This window comes from Melozone crissalis, unplaced genomic scaffold, assembly GCF_028551555.1.
Source record: "Melozone crissalis strain CALT ecotype California unplaced genomic scaffold, PUWL_Pcris_2 ptg000008l_1, whole genome shotgun sequence".
NCBI classification, from domain to species: domain Eukaryota; kingdom Metazoa; phylum Chordata; class Aves; order Passeriformes; family Passerellidae; genus Melozone; species Melozone crissalis.
The window spans coordinates 16,235,590-16,257,995 of NW_026535786.1; the positions used below are offsets into that span (position 1 = coordinate 16,235,590).

At 45.6% G+C, this 22,406-nt stretch overlaps 1 protein-coding gene across 3 annotated transcripts in view; it reads left to right on the top strand.

The window, feature by feature from the left end:
- The window catches only part of IGSF11 (immunoglobulin superfamily member 11), a 103,911-nt gene extending 83,300 nt beyond the window's left edge, over positions 1–20,611 (top strand). For all 3 annotated transcript variants that reach the window (XM_054269992.1, XM_054269994.1, XM_054269993.1), the window contains exons 2-7: positions 13,608–13,771; positions 14,933–15,140; positions 15,934–16,089; positions 17,110–17,232; positions 17,463–17,613; positions 18,238–20,611. In XM_054269992.1, the coding sequence (XP_054125967.1) occupies positions 13,608–13,771; positions 14,933–15,140; positions 15,934–16,089; positions 17,110–17,232; positions 17,463–17,613; positions 18,238–18,688 (1,253 nt within the window). In that variant the 3' untranslated portion in view covers positions 18,689–20,611. The remainder of the gene's footprint in view (positions 1–13,607; positions 13,772–14,932; positions 15,141–15,933; positions 16,090–17,109; positions 17,233–17,462; positions 17,614–18,237) is intronic.
- The last annotated feature ends 1,795 nt before the right edge of the window (positions 20,612–22,406 follow it).

The following is a 22,406-nucleotide window of genomic DNA, read 5'->3' on the forward strand; positions in this document are numbered from 1 at the left end:
GAGTACCTGCTCTTGGTTTCAAGAGAAAAGAAAGAGTTTGGGGAGACTTCATTATGCAGAGTAGCATTGATCTGAGATTTTAATAATGCAGTGGACTTGTAAGTGTTCCAAACTGTGAGATTTTTGAATTAATTTTTAATCCATGGTTTAACATTAAAGATTAACATGTGTTTCAAATTTCAGAAAGGGAATTCACCCCTGAAAGGCTAAGACTTTCTTCAGTGTCTTCTTAGGGTTTTGTTCTGTTTTACCTTTTTTGTCCCTTTTCCCCCCTGCTGGGTACATAAAATATAAAAAATAGATTAAAAAAACCCAAACCAACAAAAAACTCCCAACAAACAGCAAACAAAAAAACCAGCCAAAAACAAAGGAAAGGGAAAACCCAACACACAGGCTGTGGTTGGGGAATTTTCAACTTGTTGTTAAACCATTGTCCAATTGGGCTCTCTCATATTAATGCTGCTCTGTGTACTTTTAGACTTGGCAGGAGAAACAACATCTGTGTGAAAAACTGAGCCAGCTGTGCAGAAAAAAATGTTAGTTCAGAGCAGTTGTGTACTGTTCAGCTTGGGCATAAGCAACTTCTTGCATCTGCTGCAGAGGGAAAATTTGCAAAATGTTTTCCTGAGACTTTTGCTTTAAAAAACAAGAGAAGCTCATAGCAGTTTTATGTCTCCAAAAGTTAGCAGCTGTTGTAAAAGGTAATTCAGGACATCATGGGAAGGGGAGAAGAGAGGGCAAGCATAAAATCAGATGGCACTGTGGGACTTGGTCATCTGGGGTTATCTCCAGATCTTGGCATCAGAAATAAGGTGGTAAGGAGGGAGCTGCATTGTCAGGTACAGTAACAGCAACATCTGCATTCCCAAAGTCTCCTTTCTGCATTGCAAGCATGTTGTGATTGTACTCTGTGGTTTTTGAAAAGCTGCTCAAAGGCTTTGGAGCATTTGATAGTTCCTTGAGGGTGCCTGCTTTTTTCCTCCCAGCCTGGAATGCTTTGGGCCAGGGCTGCTTGCAGAAAATGTTTGCTTATAGAATCATGTTGGCCTCCAATGGAGCTGAACATAGTGAACCTTCTTGGTTATTCTTTTTTCTCCTTGATAAGATGTGTGTGTGTGTGTTAATTTGAAATCAATACTAATACTTAGTACAGTGGTGGAGAGAGTGATTAATAGGCAGAGCAAGGGCCATGAATCAAGTTCTAAATTCCTGTTCCTGTCTTGCCATTGACCTGCTGCATGGTGTTTGGGTGAGTTATATCCTCGCTTCATCTTGGTTTTCCTCACTGCAAAATGGAGACTCTGCATTTCTGCCTGGCATATTTTAGAGCTACCAGTGCAACTTTCTGCCATTCGAGTTTTTCAGTGTGATGCTGTGTACACAACTAGAGTGCTGGAGGGCTGGCACTGGCTGGAGGGGAAAGTGCACAGCATCTGGGAAAAAATCAGGCTCAGTGATCTTGGTTTGGATGCTTAGAGCTGCAGATGCTTCAGCTCTGGGTACACAATGAGCAGGGAGAGCCTCTCAGCTCTGGGATGTGTTTGTCTTTGCACCCTGTGCTGGCACATGCCAAAAGGACACGTAGCAGATGGACAGCAGATTTGTATTAATCTGGCTGTGTACATTTCATCTGTTGGTCCTGCTTCCAACATACATCATGGGAATGGTCAGCCCAAATGACTGGAGTGTTGGGAACTGATTTATAGTCAGCAACACTTAAACCAGAGTTTTGGGTTTGGGTGGAGACAGATTGAAAAGATTGCACTTCCAGAGGGCAAAGAGCATGGAGTGACTTTCCTTCTGGGAAAGGACTGCAAAGTGCTTAAATTGATGTGTTGCTGTGGCTTTTGTGTGGAAGTCTCTGTGCCTGACACTCTCCCCTTAAACCACATGGGGACCAAACTTCACATGGAAACGTCTATAGCTCCAGCACTCTTGGTGTTCCCATGAGAAGGTTGTGATGGAGTTGTTTGTAGCTAAAGCAGGTAACAAACTGGACATTTATTGCAGGGAAGTCCTAATGTACCCTCTCTGTTTCATTTCATTTTCTCATAGTGAGAGATCAGGTCGTGTAATGGAAGGACCAAAAATCAGGGTAAATTTCCACTGGGAAAAGAGACTTTTCACATGATGTTGAAGGGCCATAGCATATTAAGTATGCATGTGTGTATTCACTGCACTGGTACTGCATAAAATTATGCAAAGTTGGAATTTATGTAATATCTAAATATATGGCAAAAGTTTAAATGTATTGAAATAAAGTGTTCTTACCTTATTGAACTGAAGTGTGCCAATAATACCATAATTAAATGAGGAAGTCAAAGCAATTCATTTTGTCTTCACTCACTGAAATTGTCATCAAAGTTGATAGTCTTACAATGTATTTTGATTTTAATGAAAACTCTTCTTTTCCCACTGGAAAATTGTCCTTTTACAACCTCTTTTAGACAGCTCAACTCATAATCTGAAACATTCAATTACTGACCTGACATTTGCCAGAGCAAAAGACAAATTTGGGTTTTCCTTTCTTTCAATTTAAATGAAAAAGTGCCTGCCTCTTTTTTTCTTTTTTTTTTTTTTTTGTTTCCTTTTTGTTTGCTTGTTTTTAATGATTTTAATAATTTTAAATCCAAAGTAGCTTGGGATTAATTAAGTTTAAGATATGGAGGTCTAATGTCTTTGAATATGCCCATGTAAACTAATTTCAATCTGACTGCTTTGCTTTAATCAGTCTTGTTTTGAGACAGGGAAGTTTCATGGTGATTTTCCACATTCTTAAGCCTTAAAGGCTCTCTCACCTATGAACAAGCTACAGGAGGTTTTTTTTAAAGCCCAGTTTGGCAAGATACTCAAACATGTGCCTAATTTTAAACATATATCTCCACTGACTTACCTGCCTTTAGTGGAATTTCTAGGACATATCAAATGCAGCCAGGCATCAGTGTCTGGCTGAGCAGCCCTGGCTCCAGGTGGGCTCCTGCTGGCCATGCAGGTGGCAGCTTTGGTTGAGCAGGACTCAGTCAGGTCACAGAGCAGGAAAACTGTTAAGGCAGCTCAAAGTTGTGGTGAGCAACAAACTTTGATCAAGTATCCTTCCACTTGCAAAGCTTGTGCACTCCACAAGTTGAGAGCATTTCATACACAGGACACAAAATGGGTGTGGGAAGCAGATAGCCAACTTGTTGGCATGGACTCAGCCAAAACTTACGGTTTTTTGGACCAGATCCTTGAAGAATTTGATACTCACCTTGGTGACAGTCCCTCCTGACCTCAAGGAAAATGGGATCAGTCTATTAATGAAAACTTTTCCTCTCAGAAAGGGCTTGGGAGGTTGATTCCTTGGTGGTTGCTTTTATTTTAATATATTTAAATATTTAAAATTGTATTTTTCAAATATTTTAAAATATTTAATTTTATTTTGTTGTGTCTTGGGCACCCCTTTGTTAAGGGGTGACCCCACCATAATCCCCCACAGGCTAGCACATGCAACCATGGGGTGATGATGATGCTGGAATATTTCAGTAACAGGGGAAGACTGGTGAGGTGGCCCCAAGAGGCATTTGGAGGATCTCCCCTGCGTTTGGCTTGGAGAAGCAAAGCCATTTCTTGGAAATTATTTCCAATCCTCAAACCCCACTGCCCACAGTCCCCTGAACTTCCTGAGCCCCAATCCCATCTCTCATTCTACTACTACAGCCCCACAGTCCTCTCCCTAAAGCTCTCCTTCCTGAAGCTGTCCTCATCCCCTCCCTCCAGCCTGAACTTGGTCTGGCCCAGCTAAACCCCACCCTTGCAGGGAGCTTCCTTGAGGACTCCAGGATGATGTCAGTGGTGTCTGCAGGGAGGGAGACAAGATCCAGCATCCTGGATCTTCACCCAGCCTGTGTTTAATAGGGCAAGCCCTGTCCCTTTTTTGTTCATCACCCTCTGCTCTTCCTCCTTTTGGAGAAGGGTGGACATAGCTCTTGATGCTTTGGGTAAAAGCAGTTGGATGAACCATAGGTTGGGATGCTTGCACTGGAGTTTGACCTAAGGATGGTTGTCTGCTGCTGCTGCCTTTCCCGACCCCATGAGTTGTATATTCCAGCCTGCCCACCCATTCATCCTGCCTTCCCCTGTGCCAACTCCCTTCACTGGACTTTAATCTTATTCCTTATGGGCTCTGTCCTTCCCACTCAATATACCATTGCATATATTTAAACCTTGAGTTGTTTTCCCTTATTAAGCAGTTTATCACTGTTGCAATCTTTTTTGTATTCTTTTTTTTAGCCAGGAGAGAAGGAAGAAATTTATTCTTTCGACCATAAATCATTTACAAAGCTGCTGGGCTGTTAATGTATTTTTTATGTCTCGGCAAACAGAAAATAGAAGTGAGTGTCTTAGTAAAGCTTTGCCGACCTGTTTTAATTTCAGCTTCCTAACCCTGACTCTCTGTTCCCCAGTCTTGGGAGCAAGCCCATTTCTCTTGTAGAGGCACCAGTGGATACCTTCTCCACAAGGAGACAACGCTGCTGTGTCAGCAGTGTCACGTGCTGGTGCCTGCTCTTGGCACTGATCCGCAGCGTGACACGTCTCTGCTGACTGGGCTGTGCTGGGAGAATACCAGCAAAGAAATGGGATCAGGCAGGGTGGGAACTCAAGCCTATTTCTGCTTTTAGAGCCTGGCAAGAGCTCTAATTAGATGCCCACTCTGGGGTAAGCATGTTACCTGCTGCTCTCAATTCATCCCATGCAGCCTCAACCTGTACTTTTCATGCGTGGGCTCAGGTGTGGTTACAGAATACCCACAGGGATGCTTGAAGATGCTTTCAGAGACAAGGGCTGGCCATGGTGGAGCTTCCCAAATGTTAAGAGCTGGCTTCAGTGAGGTTTTGCAACCTGCTTCATGAAAATTAAGCCAATGTGTACCTTCACTGCTCTCAGTCAGCTCTGTGCATTTTCCCTCTTTCTGGAAACATAGATACCAATCTTTGTGTAAAAGGTGAATTTCATTTCTGGTGTGCTGTGACAAGCAGTAAGATAATTAAGAGAAGGGAAGTGGGAGGTGTATGTTGGCATCCCAGCTAGATGAATGGGTAAGTCTGCAGCTCAGAGCTGTTGCTGCAGGCTTTTTGCAAACTCAACCTGAGCTTCTTACCTTAAATGTACTTATAGGAACATTTGATAAGCTTTCATCCCCAAGTCACATCAGCTAAAGTAACTGGCTGTGGCCATTTAAAATATTCCCATTCCTAGACATCCATTACTGTAGGATGATGCCTCTGCTGTAGCAGTGAGCAGAACAGGACAGTGTGTCTGCAGTACAGCTTCCCCCTCTCACGGCAAAAGAACTTAGAATGTGCCCATACCTTCCTCAGCAGGTTATGCTACTTAATGCCTAGCTGTGAGGTAGAGGAACTGCTTCTTTTCAGCTTTTGCTGGCTTTGGGGCAATAACCTTGTGTTGAGCAACAAGGCAAACAGCAGAGGATGACAACATCTTAAGTTACTGCAGCAGGATTCCCCAGAGCTGATCTATCACAGGAGTAGGGGGGTGAAGGAGAAAGAACTGTATTTTCCAGTCTTAGTTTTCTGAAAGACAAAGAATAGGGAAATAACTTTCTGTGCCCAGTTAAACTCTTGCTTTCCTCCTTGTCTGTGCCTGCTATTTGGAAAATAGTGTTTCAGGCATCTCTGAAGGACCTGAGAAGAGGGAAATGACTGGCATCCTGTTGCAAGGATGCACCACTCTGTTTGTACCTTGGGTATCCTGCCTTGTGTGGCCTTCAGCTATCTTCTGTAGACAGATTGCCTGCTCCTGATTTGCCCACCTGAGTCCCAGGGTATGAGTCATTGATGACTCTGATTCTAAACACAGCCAGGGATGGACAAAATTGACACCAAATGGTCCTACAGAGTGGGCTGAATTAGCCTTACCCACCCCTCCACTCTCAGTTTTGGGGAGAAATGAGTGAGCTCTTGAGTTCCTGTTCCCCCCTGAGTCCCCTCTGGCCTTGCTCATCTGCTACAGCAAAAAACCCCCAGCCTCTGAAGTGCAGCTGCTCCTTGAGTCCTCTGCAAATGCTGTGAATTCAAGGACTGCCAGCTCAGATGGCAGCAGTTTCTGTTTCCAGCCAGTGCCGCATGCATCTGGGGGAAGTGTTAAACTTCCCATAATGTACTTAATAGTGCAACACTACACCATGGAAAGGGGATTAACGCATGCCCTGTGCACAGCCATTGATTAGTTTCATCCTAGCTAATGTCATTGTAGACGCTATTTCTGTTCCTCTCAGTGTTCCTTTGTATTTTTATAATCTTGCTATAATACAATGCAGTTGTTTTTCTGCCTCTAACTTGCACACATATTGCATGCAAGGCAGCAGAGATAGATGCAAGCCTTGCATCTATCCCAGCTTGCTAGAGCTGCAAAGGTGGCAGCTCTCCTGACAGCTTTAGCAAGGCTTGATAGAAGCATATAAGAGAAGCCTGTACTGGGATCACAGCAGGAATCCAGGACTGGGAAGGAGCATTTGAGTCATTGGCGCCATGGAGGCTGCGTCTCTAAACCAGATTTGAGTTCTTGTTCCCACTTAGCACATGCCAAGAAGTTGCTCTAACACTATATTCTCCTCACTGTTCAAAAACTTCTACATTTCAAGTCTGTGACTAATTAAACAGAAGCATTAAGATCTATTGGAAAAGCACAGTTCAGGTGCTTAGGGAGCTTAGCATCATGTGAACTCTGCTACCTGGAGAGCACGGCCCCTCTTGATTTCCCTAGTAGGTTTGAGTACTCAGCAGTTCAGCAAATCAAGGCTAAAATTAAGGCCTAAACCTGAGCACATGAGGATCTCACACTAATGGGGGCCCTCTGAAGATACCTGAAGCTGTCCGGCTTGCTCAGCAGGATCCAGGGAGTCTGTGTCAGAAACAGGGAAAGAATCAAATTCCTCAGTATGTCATGAGAGCCCCTTTCCCACCCCTGCACCAGCTGATCCAGCTCCTCTGACAAGGACATGGAAGGGAACTGACACCATTCTGGAAGTATGTGCAGCTGAAAGCTTTTCTGCCAGTTTTGTTTTGGTCACTGAGTCCATTCTTCATCCTGTCTATAGCTGCAGACTATAGACAGCACAGGAAGGGGAGGTCAGCACAGGAAGATATGCTCTATGTCATCCCAATCAGTCAGTTGCTTGAAATCTTCCTCCCAACTAGCCTGCAGAGAAAGACTTATTTCCAAAAGAGAAGATGGCAGGGGTGGTAGTGACTGCTGCTCACCAGTCAGCACCTGAGGCCAGAGTAGAGTGGGTCAGCAGGAATTTTCCCCTGTTAGTTTTCTGTCTAGTTCAGGTTATAAATGGCAAGCAAGAAGGGTCAGTGTGATCAGCACAGTTCCAGAGGTACTGAACAGCTAGTCCAGTTCTTGGCAAGAAACACTGCAGGGCTCAACTTCAAGACCCTGACAATGTGTTTTCTCCCTGGATTAGTGTCTGCTAGCCTGCATATCCTACAGGTTGGGCAGCAATCCTGAGATTACTCTTACTAGTGTAAAATTGATCTTTTCACTTGGGAAGCTCCATGCTGAGGGAATGACTTGATACCACCAGCTGTGTCTGATGGTTTCTCCAGGGATAAAGGTGCCTATTGATCTGCATTTAACAGGAATGCTAACACTACAAACATCTCAGAGGAAAAGTTAGCATCAGTATAGTTTTAATACCTGTTTTACAGAGACCTTGCTCTAAACCATGCTAGATGGGATGGTTTTCCTGCTATTTCCTCCAGTCTGTCCTGCAGAGCCAGCAAAGATAGGAAGGAAAATGTTGGAAATTATTTTGCCTTATACACTGTTCCATTGTCTCCCACAGGTTACTATCCCATTGCTAGACCTGTCAGACACTTGCATAACATGTGCCCTCAAACTGGGGCACAGAAGCAATCCCCCTAAGAATGTCTAGACCAAACTTTGTCCTCTTGCTGTGAGCTGGCAGAGGTACTATTGTTTGCTGGAGCCCTTCCTTCCTCACTCTATTTCTCCCACTATTATTGTTCCAAGGAGGTTTCTACCAAGCATCCTTCCCAGGAAAATTTGTGCTAGGCACCTTGGACCCAGGATGCAGTCTACTATGACAGTGTGAATCTGTCCCAGATACCTGCCCTGCAGAATGACTTTGGAGCCTGGAAGTTTTTCCATGGTAGAATTTCCTTAATGAACTGGAAATAGTCTAGCTAGGCATAAGCTCAGATCTATGCTCTATTGCAGTGCTTGGTGATGTTGGTTCCCCAAGCAGGGTGGAGTCTACCGCAAGCTGCCTCCAGACACTAGGTTGGGTAAATACTGTGTTTGGTTAGATAGCCTCTGAACTAGCAAGTGTACTACATCTAGAATGAAGCAGGATACACAGTCCCTGGTGAGGATGGGCAAGACCATTATTCAAGCATCTTGTTGAGCAGCCAGTTTGGATGCTGTCATATCATGCTGGACAATTTCAATGTTTTCTGTGTTTGCAACTGCAAGCCAGGCACTCTCAAGGGCTTTTGAGTGTTTGCTGCAGAGGCAGGTCCTACGGCAGGTGTACTGCCTGCTTCTGTTCCTGCCTCCTCCTGCTGTGAGTCACTCCTTCCTGGGCTGTAGGTTTTGCTGCTGCTCAGTGTGTACGCTTGGCAGTGTACCTCAGCTCATTCAGGGTGGAAGACATTTCTCTTCTTTAGCACAGGGGGTAGCTTTGGTCCCAGACTCAGAGATGTGAGCCAGGCAAAAGGCACAGCAACTTGTCTTTTCCTTTCATCTCAGGAAAAAGACTGCTCTGCAGTTTCTCCCTCCATTGCCTGCGGTTGCCAGATGGAACACTCTGCTTCTACCCTATTCTGCAAACTTCTGTGTGACCTCATCTTTGCCTCTCTAACAAGGGACCCAAAATGTCATACTGCCAAAGGTATCTTCCCCAGCATGTGGCAGCAGGATTGCTAATTGCACTGGGACAGGCAGGAGCCATTCCAGCCATTCCCTGGGTTTCGGATGCAAGCTGAATCAGCTTGAAGCTTTATTCTCATTTTCCCCACAGTGACACACATTCCTGCACATTTTCCCTTGAGGTCTGGAGATGCAGAATGCACACAGCTGAGGGTTTCTTTCATCCCTTTCACACCTTCTTCCCTCCTTCCTCCCCTGGCCATTTCTTTCCCTGGCTTGCCAGCACTGCAGAGTGAACCTGTACTCTAGTCTCTACCTTTGGTATCAGGAGTTTGCTGCTAGCAAGTGCTAGCAAGTGCTGATTCTGCTGGTGATCTCTGGAGGAAAGGTGTGGCAGTGAGTGGGAACTGGGAATGTTTTTTACCAACTTAGAATGAGTCAAAGTGCTTAGATTTGCCCATGTCTTTCAGTTTTACTGTATCTGGTATATTCTGAAGGCTCTGTGAAACTTGCAACCCCTCTAGGGCAGCTAGAAAATGTGGCAGCATCTGACTCCTTACACCCACCAGGGAGGGCAATGTGTGCTGTGGAACTGTGTCCTATGTGCTTCTGTCATGATGTATAAATTACCTACATAGACTCCTTCATGCTTAGCAGGGAGGGAGCTGGAAAAGCAGCTACTTGGAAAAGCAGCAGCAGCAGCAAGCCATCAAAAATGGAATCAGTTCTGTTGCCAGAATAATTACTTGAGCCTAAAAATGTGAAGAAATTCTGAAAGAGCCTCTGCAGCCAAAACATTCTTCTGCTGACTGGTTTGCTGATAGGGGACAGAAAAATGGAGCATCCCTTCTAATTAGTGATGGGAGCTTGCTGCCTCAGGATCAAAGGAGAACGCTGTTTGCTGAATCAAGCCAAGATCAAAGTGTCCTACGTACAGGAAGGGCCCATTCCTCTTTCTGCTGACAGTGGTGTACCCTGCTCATCCTCTGGGCATGCTGCTTACAGGGCTGCTTAATTACGAAGTAAGGAGGAGACTGCAGTCACAAGAGAGGGTGCAATGGCCATTGTAATCCAATTCCGAGAGATGATTTGGTGGTGATCGATTCTTTGTCTCTCTGAAGTCATTCAACTTCTGAATGCTTAGAAAATACCTGGATTGTGTAACTTTGCAGAAGGAGACTTCTTACAACATCCTTTGCTTGATTTTTCTGACCTCTTATGTGTAATTTGACTTAGTAGGCTGTATGTGTGTGCATATATCTATATTTGCATTTATATCTACTCAAGGGAATTGAAGTCCTCATTCCTTAGGCTACATTGTAAAATCCTTATCCCAATAGATATGCTAAATTTGAAATCTCTTTTCCCCTCTCTCCTCTGCCTCCCTCCTCTTGCATTAATACAAACCCACATTTTTGCAATGCCCAATTTTGAAATGTTTAAACACGAATCATTTGGTTGAGTTTTCCTGGTTGATGTCACCCTGAGCAGACAGGTTTTTAAGTGTGTGTGACTTTGTGTGCATCCATCTGTGTTTTGGGCCATGACTGTTAAATGTGTGGAAGAATGCAGTCACAAAGATACTTGCATAGATGGACAAGTGCATATGTAAATGTTACATTTTCTGATAGTCTTGAGATGGTGCAGCTTCTGAAGAGGGTTTGGTCTTTGCTCTTTCAGCTGTCTCACTGAGAAAGGAGTCATGTTACAGTACTGCCTGCCCAGTGCTGTGCTAACACACCACCCTACCTCCCTGTTCATGCTGCTGGAGGAGGAGTTTGCCTGCCTTTCCTCATGCCTTGTTCAATCTTCCTTGTCAGAAGTGGCTGTGTGTGTGTTTCCCCAGCTGTAGCCCTGCAGGTGCCATTCAGCTTAACAAAATGAATCCTAAGTGCCACCTGCCTTGTATACCAAAAGAGCCAAAAAAGGGCCAAGGAGCAGTTTGCGTGCCCTGGGCTGCCTGAGGTAAAGGCAAGCCTGAGGAGCTGGCTTGCCTGGTGGTTTAACAAGGCAGAGGTAGGACAGTGTGTGTGCGTGTGGGGGGTTTGCTCATCTTGCAGGCCAGGTTCAAAGCAGCTCCTCTTGACAAGAGAAATGAACGGAGACCTCAGCTACTCCTTAGTGCTTCCCTGCTCTGTGGCATTCAAATTAAAAGGGATGCTGTGGTGCCTTGAAAGGAAAAGGAGATAATGTGGGCTGTAGGGTGTTGCAGCATAAGAGTGGGGTATTGACAGGGAAAAGTGAATATGTGTTTTCTTTCATCTTTAAAATTGCTCATGAGTACATTGCGAAGTTCTCAAATGTAGCAAAAAGTATTTTTACAGTGAATAAATTATGCATGTTCTATTTTAGTGTTTTTATTATTCTGCAGGATGTTTACAATCAACTAATAATAAATATTAGGAGTAGGAAGAGGGTGATTAGAAAACCTCATCATCTTGATGACTGAGTGATTGATGTAACTAATCCTGCAAAGCAAACTGCAAAGTCTGACTTTTCCAGTAAATTGGAACACTCACACTTAAGTATTACTTTTTCTGAATGACAAGGATTTGAATGTTTGGGTTTTTAATGGAAGGGAAAGTGGAAGGGATAAGGAATGAGACTGAAAAACACACAGTGCTGTTCCAAATTGCATGAGTAGTTTCTTTTCTTCTCATGGAGAGGATCTCATTAAATCTACACTCAACATAACAGAAGAACTTCCTGCACCATGTCGGAGAGGGAGGTCAATCCCATAGATGTTCAAATCATTGTGACTCCCTGCACACTGGTTAGCACATTCATGATGCTAGACTGGATGAGTTGTCATGGCAAGACAGCCTTCAAATTTCAGCCTGCAGAAAAGACAATTCCTTGCTGGAGTCACATTCAGCAAGAGAGATCTCCAAAGTTGACATGGATCACTTCCGGGCTTTGGGCTACTGCCACTGCCTTGCCAGCCATAAGAAAAGGAGGAGTCCAAATCCATTCCCAGCCTGTTGCCCACAGACACAGCTGGAAGGCAGATGCCTTGTGATAAAGGTGATGCTTATTCCTGGCTCTTCCAGTTATTTACTTCTGCTTGCTACTGACAGACTTGCATAGGAGATTGATGGATTAAGGTTCCACCAGCTGTTTCTTATCCGCCACCTAAATCTCTGAGATGTTAGCACTGGAGAGTAACTGTTTCCCTAGGGGTTTCCAAAACATTCCATATTTTTAAGTATGTCCCAAGACAATGAGGAAAGTCAGATTCGGGGTGCTTTCTCCCCACAAAGTAAGAAACTTGTGAACTTCACTTGAAGAGGTTAGAGTGAAATTTTGTCTGACTGTGTTCTGAAGCATTTCTGAGCCTCCCTCAACTACGTGGGGCTTTAAAGGTAGGAGATGTGGATGGAGGAATGGAAGTTTGAAAGAGGCAGCTGACTATTTGCCAAATCCCGGAGTAGTGCAACTCTGGAGCAGTCACTTCAAACACCAGAACACATGGAAGGCTGTTCAGGTGCTAGAATCTTTGGGTTCCCAGCATCTGAAGCTCAGCACTTCCAGGCTCTGGTGCTGCATTTCTACATTAGGCAGTCTGGGAAGGATTTCAGCAGACAAGCATGTGGGGACACTCACCTTTTCCTTAGATATCAGCCTGTTTGATGTCTTGGTAGTTCAGATAGAAAACTCTTCTTATGAAGCATTTCACCTTCAGCAAACCACTGTCTCTTGGCAAAAAATAGAAACTTTGCAGGCAGCCCTTCCTGGATTCAGCAAGAGAATAGGGTGGTCTGAAGACAGCACCTGGATGTTAGCAGTATTCTGCTGTTGCCTTGGAGCTTGAAAACTCCTTGCCTTCTTCTTCATCACCCTCCCACATGCTTTGAACAAGAAAATGGTGAGCTGTCATAGAGAGGCATAGCTTTTTGTAGTTAATATTTTGATTTTGTGGAGAAAAATGGTTTAAAGCATTTTAGTGCTACTTAAAGTGATGGTGGAGACCCCTTGGTTAGTTTCATTTGACAAGATTTTGGTGGTAGGAACAGATGTATTTCCCTGTGTGACTTGAGTCTTAAAATGGCAGCTTAGAGCTGCTGTCCTGGGAAGCTGGGGCTTATCAGGCTTTCATCTTTGTGCAGTGGAATGCAAAGAAGTGAATGGTGGAAAATAAATGAGATTTGATGAGATCCTCCAGTAGCAATAGTAATTTTTCATCACCTAAATAGAAATAACTGGACTGAAAAATATTTCATCTTTTAACCCTTTAAATTAAAAATATTGTTAAAAATCTTCTGGTCTTGCTGTACTTTATGAGGCATAAAGTTGGAGGAGAACTGTGTTTCTTGGTTAATATTGCAGTTTCTTTTTCTCATTCCCTGGTGTTGGGTATCACTAAGAGTCATGGGTTTGAAAACATATCTTTTTCTCTTAGAGACAACTTGTTGTTCTTAAACCCTTTACCTGTTGCCAAAAAAAAATCACTGCTGTTCTCAGAGGCTCTGAAACTAGAGTGCCCACAATTAAAAGGACCACATATCTACATTTGTCTGTAAAAAATGTCTGCATGAGAGCAGAATGATCTGTGAGGAAGGAATATAATTCCTTTTAGACATATATAGTAGGGTACAGTTGTGTAGGAATGGGATACTGAGTTGTGACCTGCAAGTGTATGGGACCATCTGCAGTGCTTTGAACTGTGTGTCCTTCTCCTGAAATACTTGAATTGTGTGTCCCTCTCTTTCCAGGTCTGGTGTGTGCCCTGGAGGTGTCAGTGAGTTCAGGGAGTATCCAGGTTGCCCGAGGCCAGACAGCAGTGTTGCCCTGCACCTTCACCACTAACGCTGCTCTCACTAACCTTAATGTCATCTGGATGGTCATTCCTCTTTCCAACGCCAACCAGCCCCAACAGGTAGGTCTTTTCTTCCTTGGGGCTTTCCTGCTCCCCACCATGTTCTGGATGTAGGCCCTCTACAATGCTGAGTCCACAGTGGTCCCAGAACTTCATTGTCCTTTAACTGCTGAATGTGTTCTCTGGGTATCACATGAATCTGTTTTCTTCAATGTTTTGTTAACAGATGCACATTGTGTCCTTGCCTGGATGTGCAGCTGGAGCAAGTGTATGTGATACTGTGTTGCTGCCCTGGGCCTCTGGTAGTTTGTGTGCTCAAAATAGCACAGGAAATGTAATCCAGGTTTTGGTGCACTGGATATGGAATTTGGAGGGCCTGGGAGTAGCTGCAGCTTTAACTTGTGAAATCTATGTAAAATGTCCTCTAACACATAACTTCTCATAGACTCATTGTCTCTTTTACTTCCCTTCTTATTTTTTCACTGCCTGTAGCTTTTGCAAGTCCATTCTTATAAATACTAGCAAATGAGAGTATATAATGGTGGGCACAGGAATCATAACCTGAGATATGCTGGTCTGTTTTTTGCCCACATACTCTGACAACAGAAGAATGCCTTTTCTCTGAAATACATCTTGGGTCACACTGCCCTGATCACATTTTGTATTCAGTGTGAGAACTTGCACTGAAGAATACTTGCTCCTCAGGGACTTGGTCTGAGCACAGTCTGACTGGCGGAGGCTGTGCAGGTTCAAAGGTTGCACTGCCTGTCATGCAGTTCATCCCAAAGTTCTTCAGTAAACAGTGTCAAATCATGGCAGGATCTTACTGATGGAGACTCAAAATGATACTGTCCACAGATGCTTTTCTTCAAAGTATTCACTGACCTGCTGAGAGCCTCTGCTTCTGTACATTGATCCTGTCCAGGCAGGTAATGACTATCATATGAAGGATGCTGATATTGCCAATCCAGCTACACAAGAAGATTTGGGTATCTTTCTGGTCTGTTACCTTTATGAACATTTTATTGATGTAAAATGGGCTACAGAGTGTGTTCCTGTTTTGGAAAAAACACAATTGCTAGGATGTATATTGAGGTTTGCTTATTCAGAGACATTTTACTAACTGGTCCTTTTGGCTTTGGAAGCCCATGTTTTGCTTGCTGTTCTTCCTCCTTGCTCAGCTCCTGCAGAGTGTTGTTTGAGCCTTCCTTTCTTTTGCAGGTTATTCTCTACCAAGGGGGTCAGATCTTTGGTGGTGCACCCCAGTTCTATGGGCGAGTGGGGTTTGCTGTGACAATGCCAACCACCAGTGCCTCCATCTTCATCAACAACACTCAGCTGTCGGATACTGGCACCTACCAGTGTTTGGTCAACAATCTTCCCGACCGAGGCGTCAGGAATATTGGAGTCATTGGACTTACTGTCTTGGGTGTGTTTATTGGGATTATGGGGCGAAGGGGGGAGGGGCAGGGACAAGGGGACCTCTGTGCATGACAGTGCATCATGAGCAACACAGTACTGTGTGCCTTTGAGCCCACAGACATCCTGTGGTGAGGAATGGGCTGCCTTATGGATACTGTGGGAGTTTGTAGGGCACATAGGCTTCATATGCAGGCAGTGTGTAATGAAGTTTTTAAATGTGGTGGAGAGAAAGTTTTTGGGTGGTATTGTGATATGGAGTTGCAAAGTAGCAGGAATAAAATATGAGGGCATCCCAGAGGGCTGAATGGAGCGTAAGGGGTTTGGTGCATAGCAACAGGAAGAGAGAATGACTTTATATCTTTGCTTCCTTTCCATGAAAGCTGTTAGTTCTGGATGCGCCCATTGATGCTAAATACTCCGAAGTGCATGACATTATAGGGATATGAAAGCAAAACCAAATCACAGTAAATTTGTCTATAGTTCTGTTAACTTTCACCATCCTTGCTATCTCAAAGACAGAAATATTCACCTTTTTTTCAAGGGAGAGGTCTAAGAGAACTGGGTCATGTGAAAGTCAGCAGTAGTCTGTAACCCCGATGGGCTGGTGGGTCAGGAATCTTTGTGTGAATTGTCTCCCCCCAAACCATAATGAGTTCTTGTCTGCTGCCTCCTTCTTGTCCTCTTGACAGCTCATGCCACTGTCCTTGCTTTCCCCAGCAGCACATGTCCAGAGTGAGCCTGCATTCTGCTGTTTGGTCACATTTCCTGATTTGCTATCACCTTCCCCTCTTCTCTCGCAGTTCCTCCTTCTGCCCCGCTTTGCAGAATCCAGGGGTCCCTGGACGTGGGCAGCGATATCACACTGACCTGCAGCTCAGAAGAAGGCATCCCCCGGCCAACATACCTCTGGGAGAAACTGGACAATGTTCCCAAGTTGCCCCCAACTGCCACACAAGGTGCTCATTCTGTTGATTATCCTCTTATTTCCCAGGTGGCAGCCTGGGCTGTCCCTTGTCTGAGCTACCAGAGGTGGCATGGCTCACTGAGCGTCTGCCATCATTTGCATGCTCCCTTTATTGGAATGAAGATTCCTAAAGCCCACGATGGACGGGGTACCCTCCAGAGGCCACTTCAATTTTTGTGGGTTTCTCTAGTCCAGAAACATGTTCCCGATTGAAAAACAAGGATTGGGTCAAATGGAAGAGAGAGAGAGTGATTTCTAGATGTTGGCATGTGGCTGGAAATTTCAGCTGCCAACCCACCTGCATTTTAAATCAAATGAAAGACTCATAGAATGGAAGCGGGAAAAAGAGAGGCAGAATCATCCTGGGGAAATACAGCCAGCTTCTCACAGTCCTCCATGAGGAACTGATGCCACAGTTCTCCAATACATTACTGCCAGAGATGCTTTTAAGATGTATAGAGAAGCAGGGCTCTGATCAAACTGGTGTGTCCCAGCCTCAAGTCCCACTCTTAGGTTTTCTTAGCCTAGGTGTCCTGATCAAATACTGACAGCTGTACTTTTGCCCTTTATCTTGCTGTATTTTAAGAATACGCCACCTTTCAGTTTCATATAATTCAGGGATGAGGAATATTGGCAGAGCAGGAGATGGGGAGCCCAGAGATGGGAGAGTAGGGGTTCTGCAGAGCAAGACTGAATTCAACAAGTAGATCTGGGTATAGGTAATTTTGCATCTCTTTCTTCCCCATTCTTACACAATGCTGAGAGTCCCAAGCTTTCATCTGCAGAAATTCCTCTATAAGAAGAGAAGGAAACATGTAGTGTAAGCTCCTTAAGGCCTAATCTTGTCTCTGTGTGTGTATGTGCACGCACAATGCTTCCATCTAAAGGTTATTTCCCAATTTATTTCTCTCTTAATAGTCTCACACCAAAATTCTCTATTTACTGGCTTTGCCTTTTCATGGTTTTCCTCAAGCGGGGGAGGGATTTAAATCCTTCTTTTCTCTCTGACTAGACCAAGTCCAGGGCACTGTCACTCTCCGAAATATCAGCACTGTGTCCTCAGGTCTTTACCAATGTGTGGCTTCAAATGCCATTGGAACCAGCACTTGCCTTCTGGACCTGCAAGTCATTGCACGTAAGTATTTTGCCAGGGGAGGCTTGGCCACCTGTTTCTGTCTTGTGACAGTAAGGTGTGTAACCATGTTTGCTGTGAGCCACCACATGCCTCTCCATCAGAAGACAATCATGCCCTGGAATGGGAACATTGCCTCTCTCCCCTCCCAAGCCACGCAGTTTCATGTGCTTACAGATGGCCACAGCCCATCCCTGATTTCTTCTTCATGCTCTGTTCAATCATCTCCACAGCTCATCCACGGAGTATCGGCCTGATTGCAGGAGCGGTGGCCACAGGTGCCGTTGTGCTCGTTGTTTGCATTGTTTTGGTGGCTGTAGCACTGTTCTACTGGAAAAATAAACACAAAGAAGAAGAAGAGGAGGAAATTCCCAATGAGATAAGGTAAGGGTCAGGGAAAGCTGGTGATGGGGAACCTCCAAGAAAAAGCTGTAGCTGACAGGAGTGAAATTGGAAACCTCATTTTTGTTAATCCTGAGTGTGTTCCCCCAGGTCAGATGCCCATATATATCCAGAAAATGGAGGGAGAAAATGAAAAATTGTAACAACACATTTTCTTTTCAGTATTGCCTCTAATGTCTTTAATCCTTCTGCCAGCAAGAGGGACGGGACTTCATGTTGTTAGCTCTGTAGGAGAGTGATGTGGTGGGAATTCTGACCCATAATGCCAGATACTGCTATCACTGCCAGCAGTGATAGCTAAAAAACTTTGGAGATACAGCTGTGATATTCTCCAGTCACAGAGGTTACAGTCACAGCTATCACTGTCTGGCACTGCCTGACTTTCTTTGAGCATGGGTCATTTGCCTCAGTGGCAAATTTGGCACCGGGAGCACACAGGACCTACACATAGGTAGGACCTGCAGAGAAGGACAAGCGAACAGGCCAAGGAGCAATGCTGATTCACATGGTGCTTGGATCGATGACCCCAGCATGGTAGTTAGGGGTGGGGATGTTGGACAAGTGGGCCAGTGTCCTCCTTATGCCCTCACATCTTCTTCTTCCCAGAGAGGATGAACTGCCACCCAAATGCTCCTCTGCCACAAAGACGTTCCATGCTGATGCGTCCTCATCAGAGAACGACACCCTCACCTCCTCCAACACCTACAACAGCCGCTACTGGAACGACCCTAAAGCCAACCATGCCACAGACTCCTTCACCCGCTTCAGCAACAGCAACGATGCTCACCAGCCCCCCTTCTCCCGCTCAGGGAGCACGAGTGCCCGCCCCGTCTATGCCAACGGTGGCCACCCGTCCCCGGCTCCCCCTAAGACACTGGTGGTGACGGCCAGCACGGCGCCGTCGCCTCAGGAGGTGATCCGGAGCAACGGCTCGGTGGGCAGGAAGCCACGGCTGCCGCACACCCGCTCCTATGCAGTCAGCCAGGCCACGCTGGAGCGCATCGGGGCTGTGCCCGTCATGGTGCCCGCCCAGAGCCGGGCTGGCTCCCTGGTGTAGGACCGTGTGGGTGGCTGAGAGCTGAGCAAGGGGCCTCTCATCCCCGGTGGGGCAAAGAGACCCTACTCCTTCCTGAAAGTCAGTGAGGCGGTGGGGGGGTCACACACTTCCCTCTCCACCTGCCCTCCCCTCTCGAGGCTGCTGCCAGCTGGTGGGACAGCCCTGGCCCAGCCGCTCTCCCCCCAGCTGCTGGAGCTCCTCGTGCCAATGGACGCCACAGATGTGCCAAGGCCAGAGGAGCAGGGAGGTCGGGATGTGCTCCCGGGCTGCTGGGCCCCAGCCGGGACATGCACTCGGGCCTGACCCTGGGGGGAACATTTGCTTTTATTTCCTGTTGGTTTTGTTGGGGACTGATTCCATCCATTTGGGTCTTTCAGGGAGGTTGGGGAGATATATATATATATATTATTTTTTTCCATTGTTGTTGCTGTTTTGTTTCCAAGAGGATGATGACCTGTGTTGGGGCAGGGAAGGCTGTGCAGCCCCAACTTCCCATGGCCCGGGCTCCACTGTTGGATTAGGGAGTACTGTGCACTGGGGCTGGGTGTGAGGAGGCATGGGACAGGCTGCAGGGGAGATGAAGGCACAGCCACCAGCCCAGGCAAGGGGATGGTTGGGTGAGGGTGTGGGCTAGGAAGCATTTGTCTTTATTTTTTGTGGTTCTTCCCCCCACCTCAGCACACACAGACACACACAGGCACACACACAGACACAAGCAGATCCTCAGACTGGGTGTTTCTCCTGCACTAGGTTGGAGTGCCACCAGAGCCCTGTTTATAGCTGTGGAGGATGCAGCCGTCTGAGCATCTTTCCCTGAGACACTCGGTGCAGGGCAAGGCTGCACCACTGCTGCTGCTGCTGAAGCTGCTGCTGCTGCTCTGGGGCTTGGATCTCTTTTTTTCCTTTTTTTGGGGTGTTGCTGGGGTTATTCAGGAGGCAGAGAGGAGCAGGGTGGTGCGATGGAGCACCAGGCAGGTTCAGGAGGCATCTGTTGCCCCTGGGCTGTTCTGATTTGGGGCAAGTGACTTCAAACCCCACAACTTTGATGTTTGCATGGTGGATTTTATTCATCAGGCTATGCAGGGCTGGGCAGCATGGCAGGGCTTGGAGCCTTCACAGAGAGGCATCAGAGTTTTCATTCCTGCTCTCCCACGTGCACAGACATGTTAGCAGGATTTCCTTCCTGCTCTAGAATGCAGAGGCTTAATGAAAGCCCACACACACTATCTCTCTGCCTCTCCCACTTCCCTCAACGTCCTGGGACTGGGTACTGGTGGCATCTGCCAGTGGCCCTGCCATCTCCTTGCAGCCTGGCAGGTGGTTTTGGCTGGCACCTCTATTTTTTCTATTGCAACTAAATAGCCTTAATCAAAGCCAAGAGTTGAAACCTCTGAAGGAATCTGATGCCATTTGGAGGGCTGGACTGAGGGCTGGGATTTCCTCTCCTAGAGAGCACTGGTTCAAAGAGGCCACACCTGGATAGGTGTTTTGGTCCTCCTGCATAACACCAAGCCTTGCACAGGCAAAGGCAGCAATCACCTCAAAAAGCACCAGAGCCCTCCCAGGTCTGCTCTTGGAAAAGCAATGTGGGGAGTCACAGGTGACTTCCATAGTTCTCACATTGGAAAAGGGTCTGTTTAAGCCAACAGACTCTTCCTCATCCCCACTTTCCTTGTCCCAGCACGGCTTTACTTTCCCTAGCAGTGCACAAACCTTGGGCAGGGCCTTCTACCTGAGCAGTACAAATGCAAGCACAGACTCTGAGGATGAGGAGGGAGAGGTGAGGGCTGGGTTCCCACGTGGACACAGTGGCTTTTTGGGAGACTGGGAGCTCCCAAGCAGCACTAGGTTTGAAGCTTGGCTGAGATTTTGTGCCTTCTTTTCTTAAAATAAAAAAAAAAAAAAGGAAAAATGAAAGAAAAAGGAGATAAAAAATCCAAAATCCCTTCTTTCCCCCTCTACAGCACTGCATCCAGAATGTGTGCAAAACCCCCAGGTGGTTACTCTGTGTGTGCACACATTTCACTGGTGCAGTCCAGTTTCCTGCCTGTCTGCTCTCTTTGCTGCTGGGTGGTAGGATTGATGGGGGAAGAAGAGTGGCTTTAGAAACCCTAATGGGGGAAGGAAAAAACCCAAAACAATCAAAGAAAAGCCCAGACACATTCTCTCTGCTTTTGTAACAACCCCTGTGTGATATTTACAGGAACACTGCCCTCAGCAGGCACCCTCCTCTACTGGGAAAGAAGCTCTTCTGGTTCCTACCCTCCATAAGACTGTTTGCTCCTCTTTCTTTGTTCTTTCTAATTGTATAAAATTCAATAAAATTTTATTCATATAAAAAAAGGATTTCTGCCTGCCTGCTGCTGCTTTTTTCTTCCTCCTACCTAATTCTGTAACTACAATGACTTTGGCCATTAGTACTTATCCTTGATGTGACTGGCAGTAGGCAGTGACCATGCAGCTGAGAGCTGAATGTTATTAGGCCAGCCTATTTGGTAGTGAGCTCTGGTACTAGAGCCTTGTTTTTCCCATTCATAATAGTCTGACACATTGCCCTTGAATGTACAATTTCCCAGGCTTGCAAGGTCGCTACTTCTCTGGACAAAGGTGAGTTTTATTTTCTGTCTTTTGGCAGGGGAGACCCTACGCGGCTTTGAGTGATGTGGGAAAATGTTTTTTATAATTGCCAAATTGGTATTGGTTTTCCAATCAAAACCATGGCATGTTTATCCCAGATTCAAAATATAAGGCAGTCACTGATTTTCTTGGGCATTTGAATAAGTTTGATGGGGGAAAAATATTAGGAAATAAACAGAAATGCTGATCCCCACAGACAGAGCATGTGAAATTTCAGTGTCTGAGCATTCACACTCTCAGAGCATTAGGGCACTGCAAAGAATACACTTCTTAGTCTGTATCAACAGCTGCTACCAGAAGGTTACAATTAGTTAGGGCAACCTGATGTTTTGCCAGGGATTTTGCATTTTTCTCTCCATGTTTCATTTCCCCTATTCCTTTTCTAAAATCTCACAGATATTCTGAGAGTGATTATTAAAATCAAAAACCTGCAGATCCAACAGCAGTGGTAACTCAGCCCTGCTGCACATGCATCATGTTCTCATTCCTGGGTATTTTTCAAAACCTACTTCCAAATGCTCTTGTAAATGTGTTTTCAGCTATAGACCTTACTGTAAATAAGACAGCTGCATTGCCATCTTCAGGAAGTTGTCATAGGAATCTTAATGTTTCCATTTATCACCTTTTGATTGTGCAATCTTGATGTGACATTAGTAGCATCTTCACATTTTATTCCCATGATAGCCCTGTCAGTATTCTGCTATACTATCCATCCCTTGCTACTGGTTTGCTCCTTGCATCATCCTTCTGCATGTCTTGTTGATCCAGAGCAGGATTTCCTCGGATGCAGGATGGTTTGCTAGGTTTGTGCAGCACCTGGAATGCTGGAGTTTTAACCTATAAATTGTGCCTAGTGAAGTGTTGCTGCAACACAAATAACTGAAGAAAACAATACCAGTTAGATAACTTGATAGTGCTCCAGAGTTTTAATTTATCACTAAAAATCAAACAGAGGTTCAAGCTATTGCAGCAGTAAGTGAAAGTCACCATTGAAATGGTTGAGTTTGCTGACAGCCTTCAGTTCCAGATGTGCCACAGGGACTGTCCATCACATGCCATGGATGTTGCTTTAAATGTTGGT